The 18,211-nt window shown below is 31.8% G+C and overlaps 2 protein-coding genes across 10 annotated transcripts; both read left to right on the forward strand.

Annotated features, from left to right (window-relative positions):
• Positions 1 to 717: 717 nt before the first annotated feature.
• On the forward strand, positions 718 to 4,300 carry LOC108461155 (D-ribulose kinase). Of its 3 annotated transcripts, none has more exons than XR_001867707.2 (10): positions 718 to 911; positions 1,129 to 1,370; positions 1,534 to 1,673; positions 1,783 to 2,035; positions 2,153 to 2,285; positions 2,584 to 2,672; positions 2,936 to 3,213; positions 3,378 to 3,454; positions 3,642 to 3,711; positions 3,807 to 3,869. XR_001867707.2 is itself a non-coding variant. In XM_017760881.2 (10 exons), exons 1-9 carry the CDS (start codon positions 845 to 847, stop codon positions 3,996 to 3,998), a joined length of 1,464 nt encoding a protein of 487 aa, XP_017616370.1. In that variant the 5' UTR covers positions 719 to 844; the 3' UTR covers positions 3,999 to 4,016; positions 4,124 to 4,300. The 3 variants fall into 3 exon arrangements, 2 of the variants coding, with proteins under 2 accessions (XP_017616370.1, XP_017616369.1); XM_017760881.2 differs by lacking the exon at positions 3,378 to 3,454 and adding an exon at positions 4,124 to 4,300 and having other exon boundaries at positions 719 to 911; positions 3,807 to 4,016; XM_017760880.2 differs by lacking the exon at positions 3,378 to 3,454 and having other exon boundaries at positions 721 to 911; positions 3,807 to 4,300.
• A 3,603-nt stretch (positions 4,301 to 7,903) lies between these two features.
• Positions 7,904 to 12,765, forward strand: LOC108464614 (subtilisin-like protease SBT3.9). 7 transcript variants are annotated; one of them, XM_053024457.1, is made up of 11 exons: positions 7,904 to 8,023; positions 8,350 to 8,441; positions 8,847 to 8,944; positions 9,040 to 9,195; positions 9,280 to 9,391; positions 9,948 to 10,491; positions 10,670 to 10,767; positions 10,860 to 11,099; positions 11,189 to 11,303; positions 11,374 to 11,596; positions 11,682 to 12,765. In XM_053024457.1, exons 1-11 carry the CDS (start codon positions 7,967 to 7,969, stop codon positions 12,251 to 12,253), a joined length of 2,307 nt encoding a protein of 768 aa, XP_052880417.1. In that variant the 5' UTR covers positions 7,904 to 7,966; the 3' UTR covers positions 12,254 to 12,765. The 7 variants fall into 7 exon arrangements, with proteins under 7 accessions (XP_052880417.1, XP_052880418.1, XP_052880419.1 ...); XM_053024458.1 differs by having other exon boundaries at positions 8,900 to 8,944; XM_053024459.1 differs by having other exon boundaries at positions 7,918 to 8,441; positions 8,900 to 8,944; positions 11,682 to 11,798; positions 11,875 to 12,004.
• Positions 12,766 to 18,211: the final 5,446 nt, after the last annotated feature.

The raw sequence follows: 18,211 nt of genomic DNA on the forward strand, positions 1-18,211 counted from the left end.
ATTTTTAATAAAATTTTATTCAGTTTTTTCTTTATCAATCACTGAAAATATTGGACATGTTATTAGATATACTAAATTATTGTAGTAACTGGAGAGAGTAAAAATGTTAGCAAAAAAAAAATTATGTTTTGAAAAACTATATATATATATATATATATAATTTCAAAGGTTTATAATAGATTGAGAAAAATACATAAAATCAATTACTTAAATTTAATGTGGTTTCAATTTAATTATTACTTAAATATATTTGGTTCAATTACTTTTTTCGATTCACAAGATTAAATCCAAATATTATTTAAATCAAATCAAAATTTTTATTTAATTCATAATTAATTTTAATATTTATAGTATAAAATAAATATTTATATATAAACTTACGAAAATAACTTAAAAATATTTAAAAAAAAAAGTTGATTGAGTCTTAGTTCAATTGTCATGAGCATTATTGTCAATGCAGGAGTGAGTTAAGTGCGCTGAAGTGTATTATCTTCTTATTTATAGGTTGGCAAGCTTCTGAATATTGTGTCAACTACTCGTAGTCCCAACTTATAAATAAGAGAATAATGTGCTTCAGAGCACTCGAATCCATGTCTTCCTACATTGATAATAATATTTATGCTAATCGAGTTAAGACTCAATCAATGAGAAAACAATGAATTGGACTAAAGTGCCAAGCCTGTTTATCTAGCCCAGTCCAATTAAAGGGTGGAGCTTAAAGCACACACAAGCAATCAGTCCAATAATCTAAGTTCCAACAACGGTATTCAATAAATTTCCCCATTATCCGTTGCAAGCTCACAGTGTGAAAGACGGAAAGCCAGCACATCAAAGGTGCCAAAACATGCTTAGCTCTATTACCCATTCATCCACCCTCTCCATCCTGCTTTATCCATTGTCCCCAAAACCAGGTATTTTTTTTCCCTCTCAAGTCTCTCTTAATTCGTGTATGTTCTGCATATTAAGATGTCACTGTAAAGTTTTTGTAAGCTGTTTATTTTAGTAGTAGTAGCTCTTTGACATCCAAAAAATTCGGGTCCAATGGTCATTCACTGATTTAAACGGTGTATATAACATGATGTCTATTGCCAAGGGTTGATTGAGTAATCGTTTGCACCCTTTCTCCAGGATGTTGTAGTTCAAGGAAGTTGAATGTAAGAACTCATCCATGGGAGAAGAGTGTAGAGAAATCAGTAAAGCTGAGAACTATGGTTGTTGGATGTAAGATTGACAATCAAGAAATGGGTTTTCAAGCTAGTGAAAGGCTTTATCTTGGAATGGATTTCGGTACATCTGGTGCTAGGTATGCTTTGATTGACAAGCAAGGGACAATTCATGCTGAAGGAAAGAGAGAGTACCCTAATTACATGGTAAGAATTAAAAAGAAAAAAATCCCTTGATATAATGTTTCACGCTAGTTTTTAAGTTGCTTGGATGATTTAAATTGTTCCTTACAAATTGCATGTGTTTAAGAGTTCGAAAACTTGGATTTGTCATCATATTTGATGAAGCTGTTTCTCTTTGTCTAGAAAGAAGGAAGACTCCCTGGATTGGGCGCTGTCATGGAAAACAACTCTTTTCTCATTGCTTGAAGATGTTCCGGTTCATCTCCGGCCTCTTGTCGCTTCCATCTCTCTCGATGGGACTTCTGCTACTACGCTGATCATCGACAGGTGATTATCTGAAAGAACTAAACATTACCATTTGCTGATCTATGTGGCATTTTCCTCCTCAATTACTGGATTGAATTTCAATATGGTGTATGAATTTTATCACCTGCAGCAAAACAGGAGAACCATTAGCCAGACCTTACCTCTACAATGAGAGTTGTCCTGACGCTTTACCATTGGTAAAGTCCATTGCTCCTATAAACCATACAGTGTGCTCTGGTTCATCTACTCTGTGCAAGCTTGTTTCATGGTGGAACAATGACGATTCAGACAAAAAATCCACAATGTTATTACACCAAGCTGATTGGTTGTTGTGGCTTCTTCATGGTCAGCTTGGAGTTTCTGATTATAACAATGCTCTGAAGGTCTTGCATGCAATAACTCGTTAGTCACTGTATAGGATTTTGATTCCTAACTGGTAATCTACAGCTAGAACAAATTTAAGCAATAAATGGCTAAGATATTGCTTCATGTGTGTCTAGGTTGGTTATGATCCCGAAGCTGACTCCTATCCAGATTGGTTGTTATCTCAGCCTTATGCTCAACTTTTACCTACGGTCAAGGCGCCGGGAACTTCAATCGGCCATTTGAAAGGCGATATTAGAACACAATTTGGTATGAATTTGTTCCATTAAATATCTTTCTGTGCCTCCCTAGATGGTTCAAAGGGCAGGAAATTTCGGGGTTTAAGCATTATACTTTTCACTCCTCAGAATGTAAGATTTTGCATTTACATTGGGAATAGTTCAATTTGAGAATTAGCACCTGTTAAAGAGTTAAGCATTATGAAGTGATGATAGCTCTGAGTTTTATATTTATTTGTTCTGATTGTTGTTGATTCTTTGATTGCAAGTTAAACCTGCCCTAAGCTGCTGAAACTGCCATTAATATTTTACTAACACTTTCATAGCAGGTTTTTCAGAAGATTGTATTGTATGTACCGGGACCACTGATAGCATAGCGGCCTTTCTTGCAGCACGAGCAACAAAACCCGGGAAAGCGGTTTGTATTTTTTTTTCTGACTTACACTTTAGTTTGTGTTTTATCAGGAAATGGGAAGCGTCTTTGTTTTTTGTTGTAATACATATATTCATCAGGCTGTGTCATATGGGGTTCATTATTGCCAAAGTAACTATAGACAAGCATCTTTCTGCTATAATTCTGTTTGTAAAATTATAAGGCTCTTGTCTATTGACTGCCATGGTGCATTTTGCAGCTGTTTTTTGGGGACCTCAACAGCAATTTTGGTTATTATTTTTATGTAGGTTACCTCTTTGGGTTCAACCCTTGCAATTAAACTACTAAGTACAACTAGGATAGAGGATGCAAGATACGGAGTGTACAGTCATCGCCTTGACGATAAGTGGCTTGTCGGAGGAGCTTCGAATACTGGCGGAGCAGTTTTAAAGGAAAATTTCAGTGATGAGCAATTGGAAAAACTGAGTGAACATATTAATCCCATGGAGGCCTCTCCCTTAGACTACTATCCCCTAAAATCAGTTGGAGAGAGGTTTCCCGTGGCAAATCTGAAGATGGAGCCTAGGTATTTAATCTCTCTCTCCACATTAGAACATTGTTATAGGATACTCTACAGTTCTCGATAACAATGTGTTATTGAGAACTGTTGAGGATTTTGAAGTTAGTTGACTGCATAAGAAATCTAGTGACTGGTATATTCATTAGGTGAATTGTGAAAATGCTTGTTAGGAACATGGAAGAGGGGGGAACCATGTTATTTGGACTCGGGTGTGTCAGTGTTGGATAAGGATATATATCTTACACAGGTATTTTTAGTTTTCTAAGTTATTCCTTATATTTGGAACGTCTTAGATAGTTATATCCCCACAGCCATGTACGGGTATACATTATACATGGACACTTAAAGAAAAAAAGGAAGAGCCAGAGATCAACATAGCTTTTACAAACATTGCGTTTGGATCAAAATGCTATCGAGTTTTCGATTTTGTTCAGGTTACATCCACGACCGGAAAGTGATGTGGAGTACTTGCATGGCATTTTGGAATCAATCGCCCGTATAGAGGTACAAAGGGATAGCTCCTTGTTCAACATTCTATTTGCTAGTACAGATGAAAGCTAACTCTAAATTGCACTTTAATTTGGTGAGATATACATTAGGCAAAGGCATACATGTTGTTGAAGGATCTAGGTGCGACCCAAGTCGATGAAGTGTTCACCGCCGGAGGCGGTGCAAAGAACGACAAATGGACAAAGATTCGAGAGAGAGTGCTCGGTCTACCTGTGAGTCGAGCAACTCAAACCGAGGCTGCCTATGGAGCTGCATTGTTGGCTTTGAAGGGTTGCCAATAGATACAGTGTGGCTAGCGAGTGTGTATAGTCATTATTTTTGGTGAACTAAGTTTATGATTATGTGCCTATTTAGCATTGCATAATCAGTTTTAATTTCTTCATCTCATTCCCTCTTTGTATTTTAGGAGCCATGTCAAGGTAATTTCAGCTACCTGTTTTACCAAGAAAACCTGGTACATGCCAAACCAATGAACTAGAGACATCATTCTGTGATTGATCAATGCTTGGCGATAAAAAGGTCTAATTCTGGATTTAGTCCTTTTATTTTAATTTGATATAATTTGGTGCCTTTACTTTTATAATGTTATGACTCGATTCAAAATGATAATACTATTAGATATTGATCTTTAAGTGATGATATGAATATTTTTTAAAACATTCTTAAATATTCAACTAACATATAAATTTATTATTGGTTGAATGTGGTTGGCTCGAATTGTGTAATAAATGATAGTAAAAGAATCCTATGCTATCTCTTTAATGTTATCAACTAATGGCGTTATCAAATTGGACTTAGTAAAATGATATTATAAAAATAAAGGAATCAAATTTTGTGAAAACCAAGAAAAAGACTAGTGATTAATACAAAGATAATGTATAATAGAGCATGGTATACTCACGATGTAGGTGGAAAAAAATGTGAAGAATATGAAAATTGAACGCAACTTTGGTCGAAATAGTAAAATTGAGATAATGAAGATCACGATGGATTGGGCTTAAATCACATTACATGCATGCATTTTTCTAGATTTTATATAAAAATGTAAAAAAAGAAGAAGATAAAAATACCCTCATAATATTTGTTTTTTTATAAAAATAAGGAGTTTTTAGTAATTTCACAATTGAGTTGGATCTGATTGACAGGCAACACTAATTAAGACAAAATCTTAAATAATAGTATAGACGTGAAATTCATTGAAATATATAATTCAAAGGGTTTTATGCCAACTAGACTTGTCCAATGGTTGAGTAGCTTGCTTAACCCGATAGACCCAATCTAACTTGAGCTGAACTTAGACAATAATTTTTACATCTTAACCTGAATTCAATTTAAATAATAAAAAATTATTTTTATTATTTAAATTTAATTATAAAAATATATAAAATATCAATTAAAATATTTTTATTATTTTATTATTTTTAAACAGTGAAATGGGTATTTTGAATAGGCCAACCTAAGAATTATACAACCAAAAGGCTTAATATATTGACAACTAACGAGTAACACTAAGTTAACCTCTAGGGGCGATTTTAAGGGAGGCCCTGCCCCTAAAAATGAAAATCATTCAATTTAGTTTTTTATAAATGATGAAAATTTAAGTTAATATATGGTAAAATTATACTTTGACCCCCTCAAAATAAAAATAAAAATTTAGTCTTTTAAAAATGATAAAAAAATAACAAATGATAAAATTATATTTTTAACCTCTTAATTTTTTTAATTTAATTTCGACCCTACTAAAAAATTTCTTGAATTCATTATTGGGTCCAAATTATAGCTTTCAAGAACAACATTGATGCATTGTCAATAGCACACATTGTCCTACCAAAGTTGTCGACCAAAGACAAAAGCACTTCACCAATGCCTTGAGGCCCATATTAATCTCAAGTATTTTTTTCGATTCTCATCATCTTCTCCATCGAATCGTTATTTAGTTTTATCTTCTCTAAATTTCTTAATTTATCTTAAGGGTGGGTTTGGATGTGCAATTGGGTGCGGCGCGGTGTATTTAACTTACTTTTTATCTCGCACTACAGTATCCCTACAGTATTTAATCTAATCACCACTACTGTTTTTACACTGACCGCAGGTAAACGTACTATCCATCCAAACTCACCTTAAATATTTCATTGTTAGAAAGTATCTTAGAGTACCTATTCTGACAGCTACCTCACTTTTCTCTCGCAAGTCCATCAAAAATCCAATCAATCTTCAAAACCCCCACATCTTGCAATCAATTCAATTCCATCTCTAAAATATGTACTACAAAATATTGAGATATAATTTAGAGTCTTGAGAGAATTGAAAATGATAAAGTGGAAATTTTAGCTAGTATAATAATAATTTTAGTCCTTAATGTTTATACTTTATGTCAAATTTATCCTAGTTATTTATAAAATAATAAAGAATATAAAGAATGATATTTTTAAAATTTTGAAAATTGTAAAAATAAAAATTTCAAAAATAGATGAAGTGAGAGAAAATGAGTTCAAATTGTTTTTAAACCAACCAAAATTTCTCTCTATGTTATTTGTATAGAAATATTCAATACCTATTCTTTAAAAAATATAAAAATGAATAAAAGCGTTAAGCAAATTTTTTACATTTTTTGTTTCTTAACATAGCTTTTTGTTATGAGAAAAGAAAAAAATTAGAATATGTTGATATTGAGGGAGGAGACAAGGAAGAGATTGTGGTGGAGATAAGGAGGTTGGTTCACTTGAGTTAGGCGAAAAGCCGGTGTATGGGAAGGGAGTTAACGAGAGGAAAGGGAGGTTGTGTACTAAGCAATATGCTTAAGGTTGTTGAAGAAATGAATGAAGAAGGAAAAAAAAATCCTTTTATCATCGTGCCCTAAGGTATTTATAGAGAGAAGGCACCTATGCCAGGTGGTGCCATGGCATCGATAGTACACAAGTTGTAGTCAGCTTATGTGGCCGCCTAGGTGGCATGTTCTTTACACGTTCATTGTCATCAAGTGGGAGTCTACTCTGACATTCCCTTTGCTGAGATATTACGAGATTATTGTGCTTCGGTGATCCCTTAATGATCCCTTCTTGAGGATAAGTTGTACCTACTACTAGCGGGTGACCTTATGGAGGACTCGCTGATAGTTAGTAGCCTAGGATGATTGGCCTTATAGAAAGTCCGAGGCATGCTGATGGTTGGTCACTAGATGACCAACTAGGTAGTGAAAAGTGAAGAACCGTCCGTCTATGGGTGCTTCTCATGAAAAATGTAATATTCTAATAATTTATATTATATAAAATTTAAAACAATTTTTTTATAAGTAAAACATTAATCTATTAAATTAAAATTTTCTATCAAATATCATCATTACTCCTTTCGTTTACTAAAATATTCAGCCAACCAAAATTCAGTCAACGTTTCTTCTTCCACTACGAAATTTCAACTTAAAACGAAGAAAAGAACTGCACACACACAAACTTTGTCCTGCTCTTGTTATGGTTCTAGTCCCTTAACTGTGTTAAAATTTTAGATTTAATCTTTTTATTTCAATTTGATATAATTTAATCCTCAACTTTAAATTGATTATTAACATGACCGGTTGCTGATGTTAAAGTGATAACATGATCAGTTTAGTGCTTGAATATTTGCAAAGTTTTAAGTTAATAATTGTAAAATTATATTTTGGACTCTCTTAAAATTTTAAATTAAATTATGCCCTCTCCAAAAATAAAATTTATAGTTTAATCCCTTGAAAATTGTAAGCTTTTACATCAATACAATGGCTAAATTACATTTTTAGCTCTCTCGGAAATTTAATAATTCAAATTCAACCCCTTTAAGAAAAATTTTGGCTTTGCTCCTGGGAGACGATTTTGTTAAGAGAGACATCCATGAATAAGGTGGAATGCAAAGGGGTAAGTAGGAGCCATGACCCCCCCAAAAAAAAAATGAAAGAAAAATGTTTAGTCCTTTTTAAAAAATGATAAAATCATAAATTAATACATGATAAAATTACATTTCGACCTCTCAAAAGTTTATAATTTAATTCCAGCCCCTCATAAAATTATTTATAGATTCCCACTGTCCACAAACCCCAAACATATATAGTAAAATAGAGGGACTAAAACCATATATAAAAACAGCATAAAAATTAAATATCTCAAAATTTGATATAATAGAGGGACTAAAACCATAATTAGACCCTCAGGCTCCAAATCATGATGACACTGCAGATTGCAAACAAAACAATGGCCATAATCGGACAAACGACTGATCCATGGGGCAACCAAAGCGCCTTTTAATCGTAAATGGCGGTAGCAGTGCAGTGGAACAGGTACCAAATGCGGTCCCCGCAATGCTTTGTCTATATACGATCAAATTCTCAACTTTTACCTAGCAAGCAGCTCATCATATAAATCACTGTGTACTGTAAATCTTCTTTCATTCCCTTCTCTCTTTGATTATCATATTCCTTTTCTCTCTTATGGCTTCTTTTCCTTCTTCATGGCCGTGTGGTGTTGTGCTCGCTTTGTTATGTTCATTGTTTCTTCTCGGGCTTGCTTCCAGCAATGTGGGTTTTTCTTCATTATTTGTTTCTTGCTTCACTTCATCATCATTCTTTGCCTTTAATATAAGAATCTTTGTTTTTTTTTTTCACAGGTTTATATTGTATATATGGGGGAGAGATACACTGATGAGCCAAATCTACTGGAAGATTCTCATCATCAGATTCTTTCAGACATTCTTGGAAGGTTTCAATTTCAACTGTCTTCATCAATCACCACTAGTTATTCAATAGCTTTTCTTTTCTGTATATTTATTCATATTATGGTTTGAATCGACCCCATAACCTATGGCGTATAGATGGTTGATATGCTAGCTCTCGAGCTAGCTAACTCATTATATAGTGAAAAGTTGTTCAATTATGGAACTAGTAGCAAAAAGTCCATTACTGATAAATAAGATTTGATTTGCTATAAATATGCATACACTTATACTCCATTGGTACAGCTTTATCCTTAATTATATCATTCAAGAAGGAAGCGTGTCTTGGTTCTGTTAGTACTTTCGCTTACAAGAATAAACAGACTTTGTTTTTGACAAGTTGATTGGAACATGGAAAATAGTAAAACTGCTATGATCTCAATTGAACACAGCAAAGAATCTGCCAAGGAATCCATTTTATACAGCTACAAACATGGGTTTTCAGGGTTTGCTGCAGTCCTCAGTCAGTCTCAAGCTAAGCTTATTGCAGGTGTAGCAATGTTGGTGAACTGTAAACTCTGTTTTGTTCTCCTTCATATTTATCTCAAACTAGTCTTTTAGATGATTTTTTTGTCGCCTATGCAGATGTCCCCGAAGTTGTTCATGTAGTTCCAAATAGAATCCTAAACCTGCACACTACTAGAAGCTGGGATTTCCTGCAAGTAAAGCCTCAAATTGTGGATGGTATTCTTTCAGAAGGCCATTCAGGCTTGGGGACTATTATTGGGGTCATGGATACTGGTCAGCCTACAACTTCTTTTTGAAAGCTATATAACTTTGTTGTTCTAGGAATTTGATATTAGTCATACATTTTTTCCTGAGAAGGTATATGGCCTGAGTCCGAAAGCTTCAAAGATGATGGTATGGGAAAGTTTCCATCTCGATGGAAAGGGATATGCCAGGAAGGAAACAGATTTAACCGTTCGCATTGCAATAGGTATAATTGCTTTGATCAATACTCTTACCATTTCTTGCTCTAACAATTTTTTTTGCTATCCTTTATCAAATCAATGTCAAGATCATGTGCATCATGTTGCAGGCAACAACTTGTTGAATAATTTCAAATAAGCAAAGGAATTCATATCTGTCCACTCTTGAATTTAGGGGTTACCACTGGAATTTTTATCTAATGAGTTTGAAAATAGGAGAATTTCTTAATATTCCTTTATTAAGAAGCAATCTCCTTTCTTTTTCGCATTTGTTTAATCCCAGATTTTCAAGAATGAATGCAGTTTGATGCCATATTTGGCTTAAGTTTAAGAAGACCTGCTGTCTGTTGACAATTACTATTCCATTGTTAGTACTATGCTGCCGAATTCATATAGCATGTATCAAGACCAAATTTTCTTTTATTTTTCAAAGTTCATTGTCAAAGTAATATCTAATAAATTTGTTAAAAGGGAACATTTCGAAGTTCAAATGAACTGTATGTTGTGTTTGGTGTTCTGGTTGGCTGAAGTATAAGGTGTCTGACTCTAGGGTTTTCGAAGCAGGAAAATTATTGGTGCACGTTGGTACATTAAAGGGTATGAAGCTGAATTTGGAAAGCTTTCCCCAAGTGATGGGATTGAGTTCTTGTCTCCTCGAGATGCTGTGGGCCATGGTACTCACACCTCATCTACTGCAAGTGGTGCTGAAGTAAAAAATGCAAACTTTAGGGGACTAGCCCAAGGAATAGCCAGAGGAGGTGCTCCTTCATCATGGTTAGCTATCTACAAAGTTTGTTGGGCTACTGGTGGCTGTAGCTCAGCTGACATTCTTGCCGCATTTGATGATGCTATCTTTGATGGTGTGGATATTATTTCGGCATCTTTGGGCTCACCACCTCCACTTTCAACTTACGTTGATGATGCGCTGGCTATTGGTTCTTTCCACGCTGTAGCAAGAGGAATATCTGTTGTATGCTCTGCAGGCAACACTGGTCCTTATCCTCAAACTGTCATTAATACTGCTCCTTGGGTTATGACTGTTGCTGCAAGCACTATTGATCGAGATTTCCCTGCAGTGATCACCCAGGGGAACAACCAAACTGTAGTGGTAATTCATAATTTTCTTCTCAATGATCAAAAAAATTTTGCAAGGTTTTACTGACATGTTTTGCTCGTGATGGAACTACCATCTAGTGGTAGATATTCGATTCTAAATCGCAAGTCATTGATAGAAAAATACAATTGTATTCTTTGTTTATTTAGCTACTTTTACGTTTTTCATACAGGGCCAGTCTTTCTATACGGGAAGGGGCTTGAACAAGTTTCATCCTATTGTCTATGGAGCAGATATTGCAGCCACTAATATTGATGGAACCAGTGCAGGGTAAGACTGGTACTTAGGTTCTTGTTCACATGAATCTTTGCGATCTAGATACGGACTACGATTAAACATTTTGATATTGTTTACTTTTGCAGAAGTTGTGATTTGGAAACTCTGAATGCCACTCTAGCAAGAGGAAAAGTAATTCTTTGTTTCCAATCTCGGTGGCAGAGGTCGGCTGTCATTGCTTCGAAATCCGTACTTGAGATCAATGGTGCAGGGGTTATATTTGCACAGTTTCCTACTAAAGATGTCTCTTGTCCATGGAGTTTTCCCTGTGTCCAAGTGGACTTTGAAGCTGGGACATCTCTGCTGACTTACATGGCTGCAAGCAGGTCATTTGCATCAGATATGAGTTGAACCCTATGTCTTGAGATTCCATCAGAAGGTCTCTGATATATTAATGAACTCTTTCATGTAACAGAAAGCCAGTCGTCAAGTTCAGCTTCTCAAAGACGGTTATCGGACAACAGCTAGCCCCAGAAATAGCGTATTTTTCATCACGAGGACCTAGTTCCCTTTCACCATCAGTGTTGAAGGTATTAGCAGTCTTTTTTCATAGAGAAGTTACATAGCCTTCTGTTTTAACATATGTCAATGCATTTTCAGCCAGACATTGCTGCTCCAGGAGTTGATATATTGGCCTCCTGGTCACCTGCTTCTTCATACAAGCTACTCAATTCACCTCAAACTAAAGCATCTCCATTTAACTTTAAACTTGATTCGGGAACTTCCATGGCTTGTCCCCATATATCCGGCATTGTTGCACTTCTCAAAGGAATCCATCCCAAGTGGAGCCCTGCAGCAATTAAGTCTGCACTAGTAACAACAGGTAAGAAAACATAATTTTTTCATTTCTGGTTTGCTTTTACAACTTGTTAATGCAACACTCTTTTTTTCTTTATCGGTTCGAGAAGCTTCTATGAAGGATGAATATGGCCAACATACAGTAGCTGAGGGAGCACCCCACAAGCAAGCTGACCCATTTGATTATGGAGGTGGCCATGTAGATCCAAATAAAGCTCTAGACCCAGGTCTCATTTATGACATTAAACCCTCAGATTATGTCTGCTTCCTTTATGCAATGGGTTATAACAGCACTGCCATCAGGTTAATGACTAGGGTTCACACCCCATGTCATAAATCAGCCAAGTTCCTCCGAAATCTAAATTTGCCTTCTATAATATTACCCGAGCTTAAGCAACGTATGACTGTCTCAAGAACAGTTACAAATGTCGGTCCAGTGAACTCCATTTACGTAGCCCGCGTTCAAGCTCCTGCAGGCATTGATGTGAGTGTCGAGCCATGGATTTTGACATTCAATTCAACAACAAAGAAGCTGAAGTTCAAGGTAACCTTTTGTTCTCAACTAAAAGTTCAAGGAAGATACTCGTTCGGAAACCTATACTGGGAAGATGGCATTCATGTAGTAAGAATTCCTGTGGTTGTTAGAATTGTCATTAACAATCACTTGTACTCAGAAACATGATTTAGAGATGCCAATGCCATAGCTAAAAATCTGCATCAATGAACAAATAAACATAGTAAATCAAATATAATAGTTACTTTGTCTGGTTGCTGCAATCTTTAAAAATGTACTTGATGTATCAGATTCAAAGCACACACACACAAGGCAACAAAGTTAAATGGTGGTTCCTTTTTGACCATTGTAGGGGTCCATTGTGGGTTTGTGGATGAGGGTCATTGAGCCAAGGGAGTTAATGTACATGTGCTCAATGACGAATGGGAGAGACTTTTCTTTTTGGATTTGATGCATTGAACATGTTGCAAAAACTAGGTAGTGGCCTTTATGTGAGTGATGATAGAGTAGCTAAGCACCCAAATTAGATGAGGGTGAAAAAACTATGTATGGATTGTGGGTCCTGACATTCTTGAATATGCTTCCCTCCTTGCTAGTTCATTGTATGATATATTAAATTTTGGATTGTTTAGTATTTTAAACCCAAATTAGCTATATGTATTAGTAGTGTTGAGTACAAATTTGAGGATTTTGTTTTCATCTTTGAGACTAAATGTTTATTTGTTTGGTGGAAAAAGATTAGAAATAAAAAAAAAAAAATAGGTATGGCGAGTTTAAGTTTAATTGAGATATTATATTAGTAACTGGTTTGAAACAATTTTGCTACTTGCTATTGTCATCATAATTCAAAATTTGGTAAACAACCAACTCATTCAAGCTCGGGTCGGGTTAATGTTAAGATCGAAGTTAATAATTTATCTCATTATAGGTTCTTATCATATCTGCTCTTTTTTATAAAATAGGAGGATAATGCTCTTCAACGCACTCGAACTCACGTCCTATTGCACTGACAATAAATCAATATTAATTAAACTAAGACTCAATTGACGATAATTTTTTATTTTTAAATTTGAATTACATACTGGGTAAATTATATATATATAAGTTTACAAATTAAATTTAATACAAATATATTTATAATTTTTTTAAAATAATTAAATATTTGATGTAACGAGAATTTATAATAATTTAGATATTTATTATAAATAAATTTATTTTAAGATTTACTTTTTCATAAAAAATCACATGAATTGAAGTATTGCAAATTGCATGTTTCATGGACTCATGGAGCAAGCTACGTCTAAAAGGTTCAAAACAAATAAAAAAAAATACGCAAATGCTTTAATTAAGAGTAGATGGCTAATTTTCGATTGAGTCTTAATTTAACTTTCCATTTAAAGGTTGAGTTGAGTTATGGGTAAATTTGTCCATGGCCCAACCTAAAAAGTCGCTAAAAAATTGGGAGGGTTTTAGAAAAAAATATAAGCTCAAACAATGAGCTTAGGCAAAAAAATAAGACTCGTTTAGAAAACGGGTCGGGCTTCAAGTAAGGTTTTTTGTCCTCTGACCTAACCCAGCTCGAATTTGTAAAAAAAATTATTGTTTTATTGTTGTTTTCCCATTGTTTTACTGTTGTTTTTTTATTGTTTTTCACTGTTTTGCTACAATTTCACTATTATGTTGTTCCTATTTTGTTGTTATTGTTTGGATATTGTATAGCTCTTATTTTAATATTAATTTTGCTATTAATTTTGTAGGTATTTGCTTGTTAAATAACACATATTATTTAAGTACAAAGACTTTTTAAATTTTATTTTCAATTTGTTGGTAAACATTTATTTTAATATTTTCGTGTTTTTGAAATATTATGTTTTAAATTTTTTAGATAAAAATAAAATTAATACCGTCAGCGAGGCTAGGCCCGAGCTTATCAATCGGGCCTAGAATTTTGTTAGGACCCAGTCCGCCCATGAACAACTCTAATTATGTGTAGTTCTAAGCATTGTATCAATTTAAAAACTTTTAGATACTTTTACAATTGAATTAGATTTAAAAACAAAAAAATACATAAATAATAATTATTAATATATTGAGATAATCTAGTATTATTCATCTCATCGTATTTGTATTTAAATTTTCTATTTTCATTGAAACTTTGTTTTATGTCAAAATTAATAACTTTTTAATTAAAAATTTGTCTGTCATTCTAGAGTTTATTTCGATTTAAATCTCACTTGTTTTAGCTTTTATCATCCATTATAATAATTCGTAAATGTATTATTATTTATGCATTTATGTTAAAGTACTCAATTCCAGTTATCGTAGACTTTCTCAAAGGTCCGCTCAAAAAATGAGAGGATTTGGATAAAAATATAAGTGTAAAAAATAAGTTTGGAAAAAATAAGACTTATTTAGAAAATGGGTCGAGCCTCAAGTAAATCATTTGTTTATTAAGTTGCATCTATTTTATTGTTATTTAAGTATAAAGACATTTTTTAATTTATTTTTAATTTGTTGGAAAACTGTTATTTTAATATTTTAATATATTTGATGTATTCTATTTTTTATATAAAAATAATATAAAATTTTTAATATAAACGAGCCGGACCAGGCTTAAATTTTTTTTTATCTAGATCAAACTTGAATACTCAACCTGACCTGGGCATGATAACCTCTAGTGACACCTTAATATCCAAAGCTTCCATATACAGTAACGACAAATAAATTGCTTAGCAACTTCTGACCTAATTACATTTAAAGGCTCGTGAGTTGGGATATTAATAAATATTAAGCATCCCCAAATTTGGGTTAGTGTTCTTAATTGTCCAATTAAATATTAATTATTACGTTAACCCTAAAACCATTTTTCTTTCATTATTCATTTGTCTTTGTAGGACCATAACAATGCTACTTTTATAAAATAGATTAAGTGGTAGATTTAATTAGTGTACTTTAATTTTATACTTTTGTTGTTCAACTTTGCAAATTTTGGAAATTTGGACTTTACCCAAATGGTAGCATTAATTTCTTGAAGTTAAATCTCGTTGTTTATAAATATTGTGTGGAAAATATATATTATTGTATGTATAATATTATATTAATTTGTTATTTTTCAAAATATTTACAAAAAATATCACGTTATTTTAATTAATTTTAGTGACTACCATTTAAGTCGTGATTAAAATTCTAAATTTTAAAGAGTAAATATTAGTAGTTTATGATGTTGATAGTAATAATATTTTATCATATAGAAAAGTCAAATAAATTATAATTATTGACCAAGTAATTGTGTTGTAAATACATAATTTTTGTGTGTGAAGTTATCTTATAAAGATAAAATTTTAAGTAAATATGTCTTATAAAGCTATACAATTCTATAAAAGGGTATCTCATTAAAAGATATATTCATAGAAAAAGGTATCTCATGGAAATATACACCTATTTGTTGTTTATATAAAAGTCTTTTCTATTGGTCCTTTTTAGGGGTGTATTCAGTTTAATTTGATTTTTGGACAAAAATTGAACCGAACCATTCCATTCAGCTTTTCACTTTTGAAATCGAAACTGTATAGAATAAAAACCGAAATATCTGAAACTGATAATCGCGGTTCGGTTCGGCGATTTTTAACAAATTTGAGCTTTGTAAAAAAAAACCAATCACCTCGTTTTGAGCCCAAAAAAATCTAATATTGCAATTCTTGAATTTTTTTTTCATAACAATCATAATATATGCTCTAGATTCATTTATAAAGTGAATTAAATAATTAATTAAAATCGTATTCGTCAATAACACTATTTAAAAATTATTTTAAGTTAAGTTATTAAGCTAATAAATCATTTAAAGTTGTTAAAAAAAAGGCTAATACATAAACCATTAGTTATAATCGAGTGATTATAATATTCATAACTATCGATACATAAAACTGTGAAAAATTGTTTCTTTTATAAATAAAATATTATAAAGTTTAATAAATTATTTTCCTAATATTAGAATTATATACTTATTTATAATAATTATATTTAAGAAATGATTCACTTACTTTAATATAAAACTACAATTTTTCAATTTTTTATGAAATATTTTCATAACTTTATCTTTTGAATGATCCTATCTAGTTGCTTATAATAATAATATTCCTTTAAACATAGATTTTCTTTTTCATTAAGTTTGATTTCGATAAAACGGAGTTCATGTAGAAAAATTGAATCTAAATCGAATTGTGCAGTTTAAGTGATAACACCAACTTGAAACTGAACAATATAAAACTCGAACCAAACCGAATACATCGGTTCGGATCTGTCTTCTTGATTTCTTTGCTCATCCAATCATTTTTACTATTCTGTTCGGAATGCAGAAGATTTTTTTGTATCTTGAAAGCATATAGAACCCTAAGGAATGTGTTCTACATGCCCTAAAATCATTATATTTTAATTATTTTATTTTATTTTTCCTATTTCAATTTTTTATTAAAATTCAAAAATTATCATATAATACATAAAACAAAGATTTGATTTGGGATTTTAATTTTGAGATTGTAATTTGTCAAGGTTTAGGTCACCTGCATGTCTACGTGGACTCTAGAAGTGGGGTGGGTTCATCACTTCAAGTGGATTTGGGGTTTAGGCATTGACAACAAAATAATAAAAATTATATAAATTTATGCACTACCAATAAATAAAAATATGAAAAATTATCATTAAATTAAATAAAGAATATGTATTAACGATTTTATTTAAATATAATTAAATATTAATAGTAAATATTATAAATAAATATCAATAATTTTCTAATTTAAAATCTTGAATTTAGAGTCTAAAATCTCAAATTTAGAATTTTAAAATTTATTTATAATTAATTATTATTCAATTATGTTTAAATAAGTTATCAGGATTTTTATAAGTCCTCCATTTTTCTTTGTTTTATTTGATGACGAGGGATCATGTTCTTATTCAATGACTGTGCATGGGACTTATGCACGACTGTGCATTAAATATTCTCCCTAACCTTAATTAATATTTGACTTAATAATAAATTTGGCCACTAATATTTGCATGTTTTGTTAAAGTGGTTCTAGTTATATTTTTGACTCTTTTTTGCTATCAACCTTTGAATTTTTTTTTCAAATTGTATTTTCTAACAAATTTAATGAATAAATTCAAGGTTTTCATCTTTCTTTTCTTTCAAAAGGTTTTAATCTTTCATACATTTGTTTATCGAGAAGTTTTTCTATTGAGTTAATTTTTTAAGATAATTACGTTTATTTTCTTTAAATTAAGAGTAAAATTTTAAAATTAATATATTTTTATTTTTTTATTTTCCACATGCAATTATCTTATTGGGTTATCTAAGTAATAGATTACATATTGTTAAAAAGATTCCACATATGAAATTCCTTATTCCCATTAACTTTTTAACAGCACTTTCATTAAAACTATTAAAAAAAGTATTGAAAAAAAAAGAAAGGTTGATGGCCGAAAAAGACTCAAAATACAATTAGTATCATTTTGACAAAACGTGCTAACGTTAGTGATCAAATTTGTCATTAAATTTTAATATTTCGATACAAGTTGATATTATTATTTTAACAATAAATTTAGCCCTTAACATTTATATTTTATTATTTTAGTTTTATTTTGGATTTTAATCTTTAAAATTTAGACAATTTACTTTTTTTTATGAAAAACTTCTTTGAATAACTCGTGTTGAAGTTTGCTTGAGCTTCATAAAATTTATTTAAAATTTTAAAGAAGTTCAACCAATTTGACATGTTGAATTGCACATTTTATAGATTTTGATCGTATAATTCATTCTTAATCCATAAATATAAGGATAATATGTTTCATTGCACTCGAACCTACGTCCTTCTGTATTAACAATAAATATCTATACCGATTGAACTAAGACCTGATCAATTTAAAAAATATTCTTAAAATCTCTTAATAAACACAAATAAATAATAACAAAATAAACCTTCATTTTACAACATGAAATGCAGAGCTGCAAACTCAGTAGCCAGTGAACTGATGCAATAAAGTCAATTAGTCAAAAAAATTGTACTCGAAATTAGACCAGCCAATTGTGGGCCAAAAAAAGAAAAAAAGAATTCAAAGCATATGAAAAACAGT

The sequence above is a fragment of the Gossypium arboreum genome, chromosome 13 (assembly GCF_025698485.1).
Source record: "Gossypium arboreum isolate Shixiya-1 chromosome 13, ASM2569848v2, whole genome shotgun sequence".
NCBI classification, from domain to species: domain Eukaryota; kingdom Viridiplantae; phylum Streptophyta; class Magnoliopsida; order Malvales; family Malvaceae; genus Gossypium; species Gossypium arboreum.

Bases quoted from the DNA above. Each gene is read 5' to 3' on its own strand.
- LOC108461155 (XM_017760881.2), top strand. From the start codon at position 845: ATGCTTAGCTCTATTACCCATTCATCCACCCTCTCCATCCTGCTTTAT. The intron at 1,371-1,533 runs GTAAGAATTAAA...TTGTCTAGAAAG, and splicing joins GAGAGTACCCTAATTACATG to AAGGAAGACTCCCTGGATTG. The intron at 3,214-3,641 runs GTATTTAATCTC...GATTTTGTTCAG, and splicing joins AATCTGAAGATGGAGCCTAG to GTTACATCCACGACCGGAAA.
- LOC108464614 (XM_053024455.1), top strand. From the start codon at position 8,174: ATGGCTTCTTTTCCTTCTTCATGGCCGTGTGGTGTTGTGCTCGCTTTG. The intron at 10,492-10,669 runs GTAATTCATAAT...TTTTTCATACAG, and splicing joins GGAACAACCAAACTGTAGTG to GGCCAGTCTTTCTATACGGG. The intron at 11,304-11,373 runs GTATTAGCAGTC...ATGCATTTTCAG, and splicing joins TTTCACCATCAGTGTTGAAG to CCAGACATTGCTGCTCCAGG.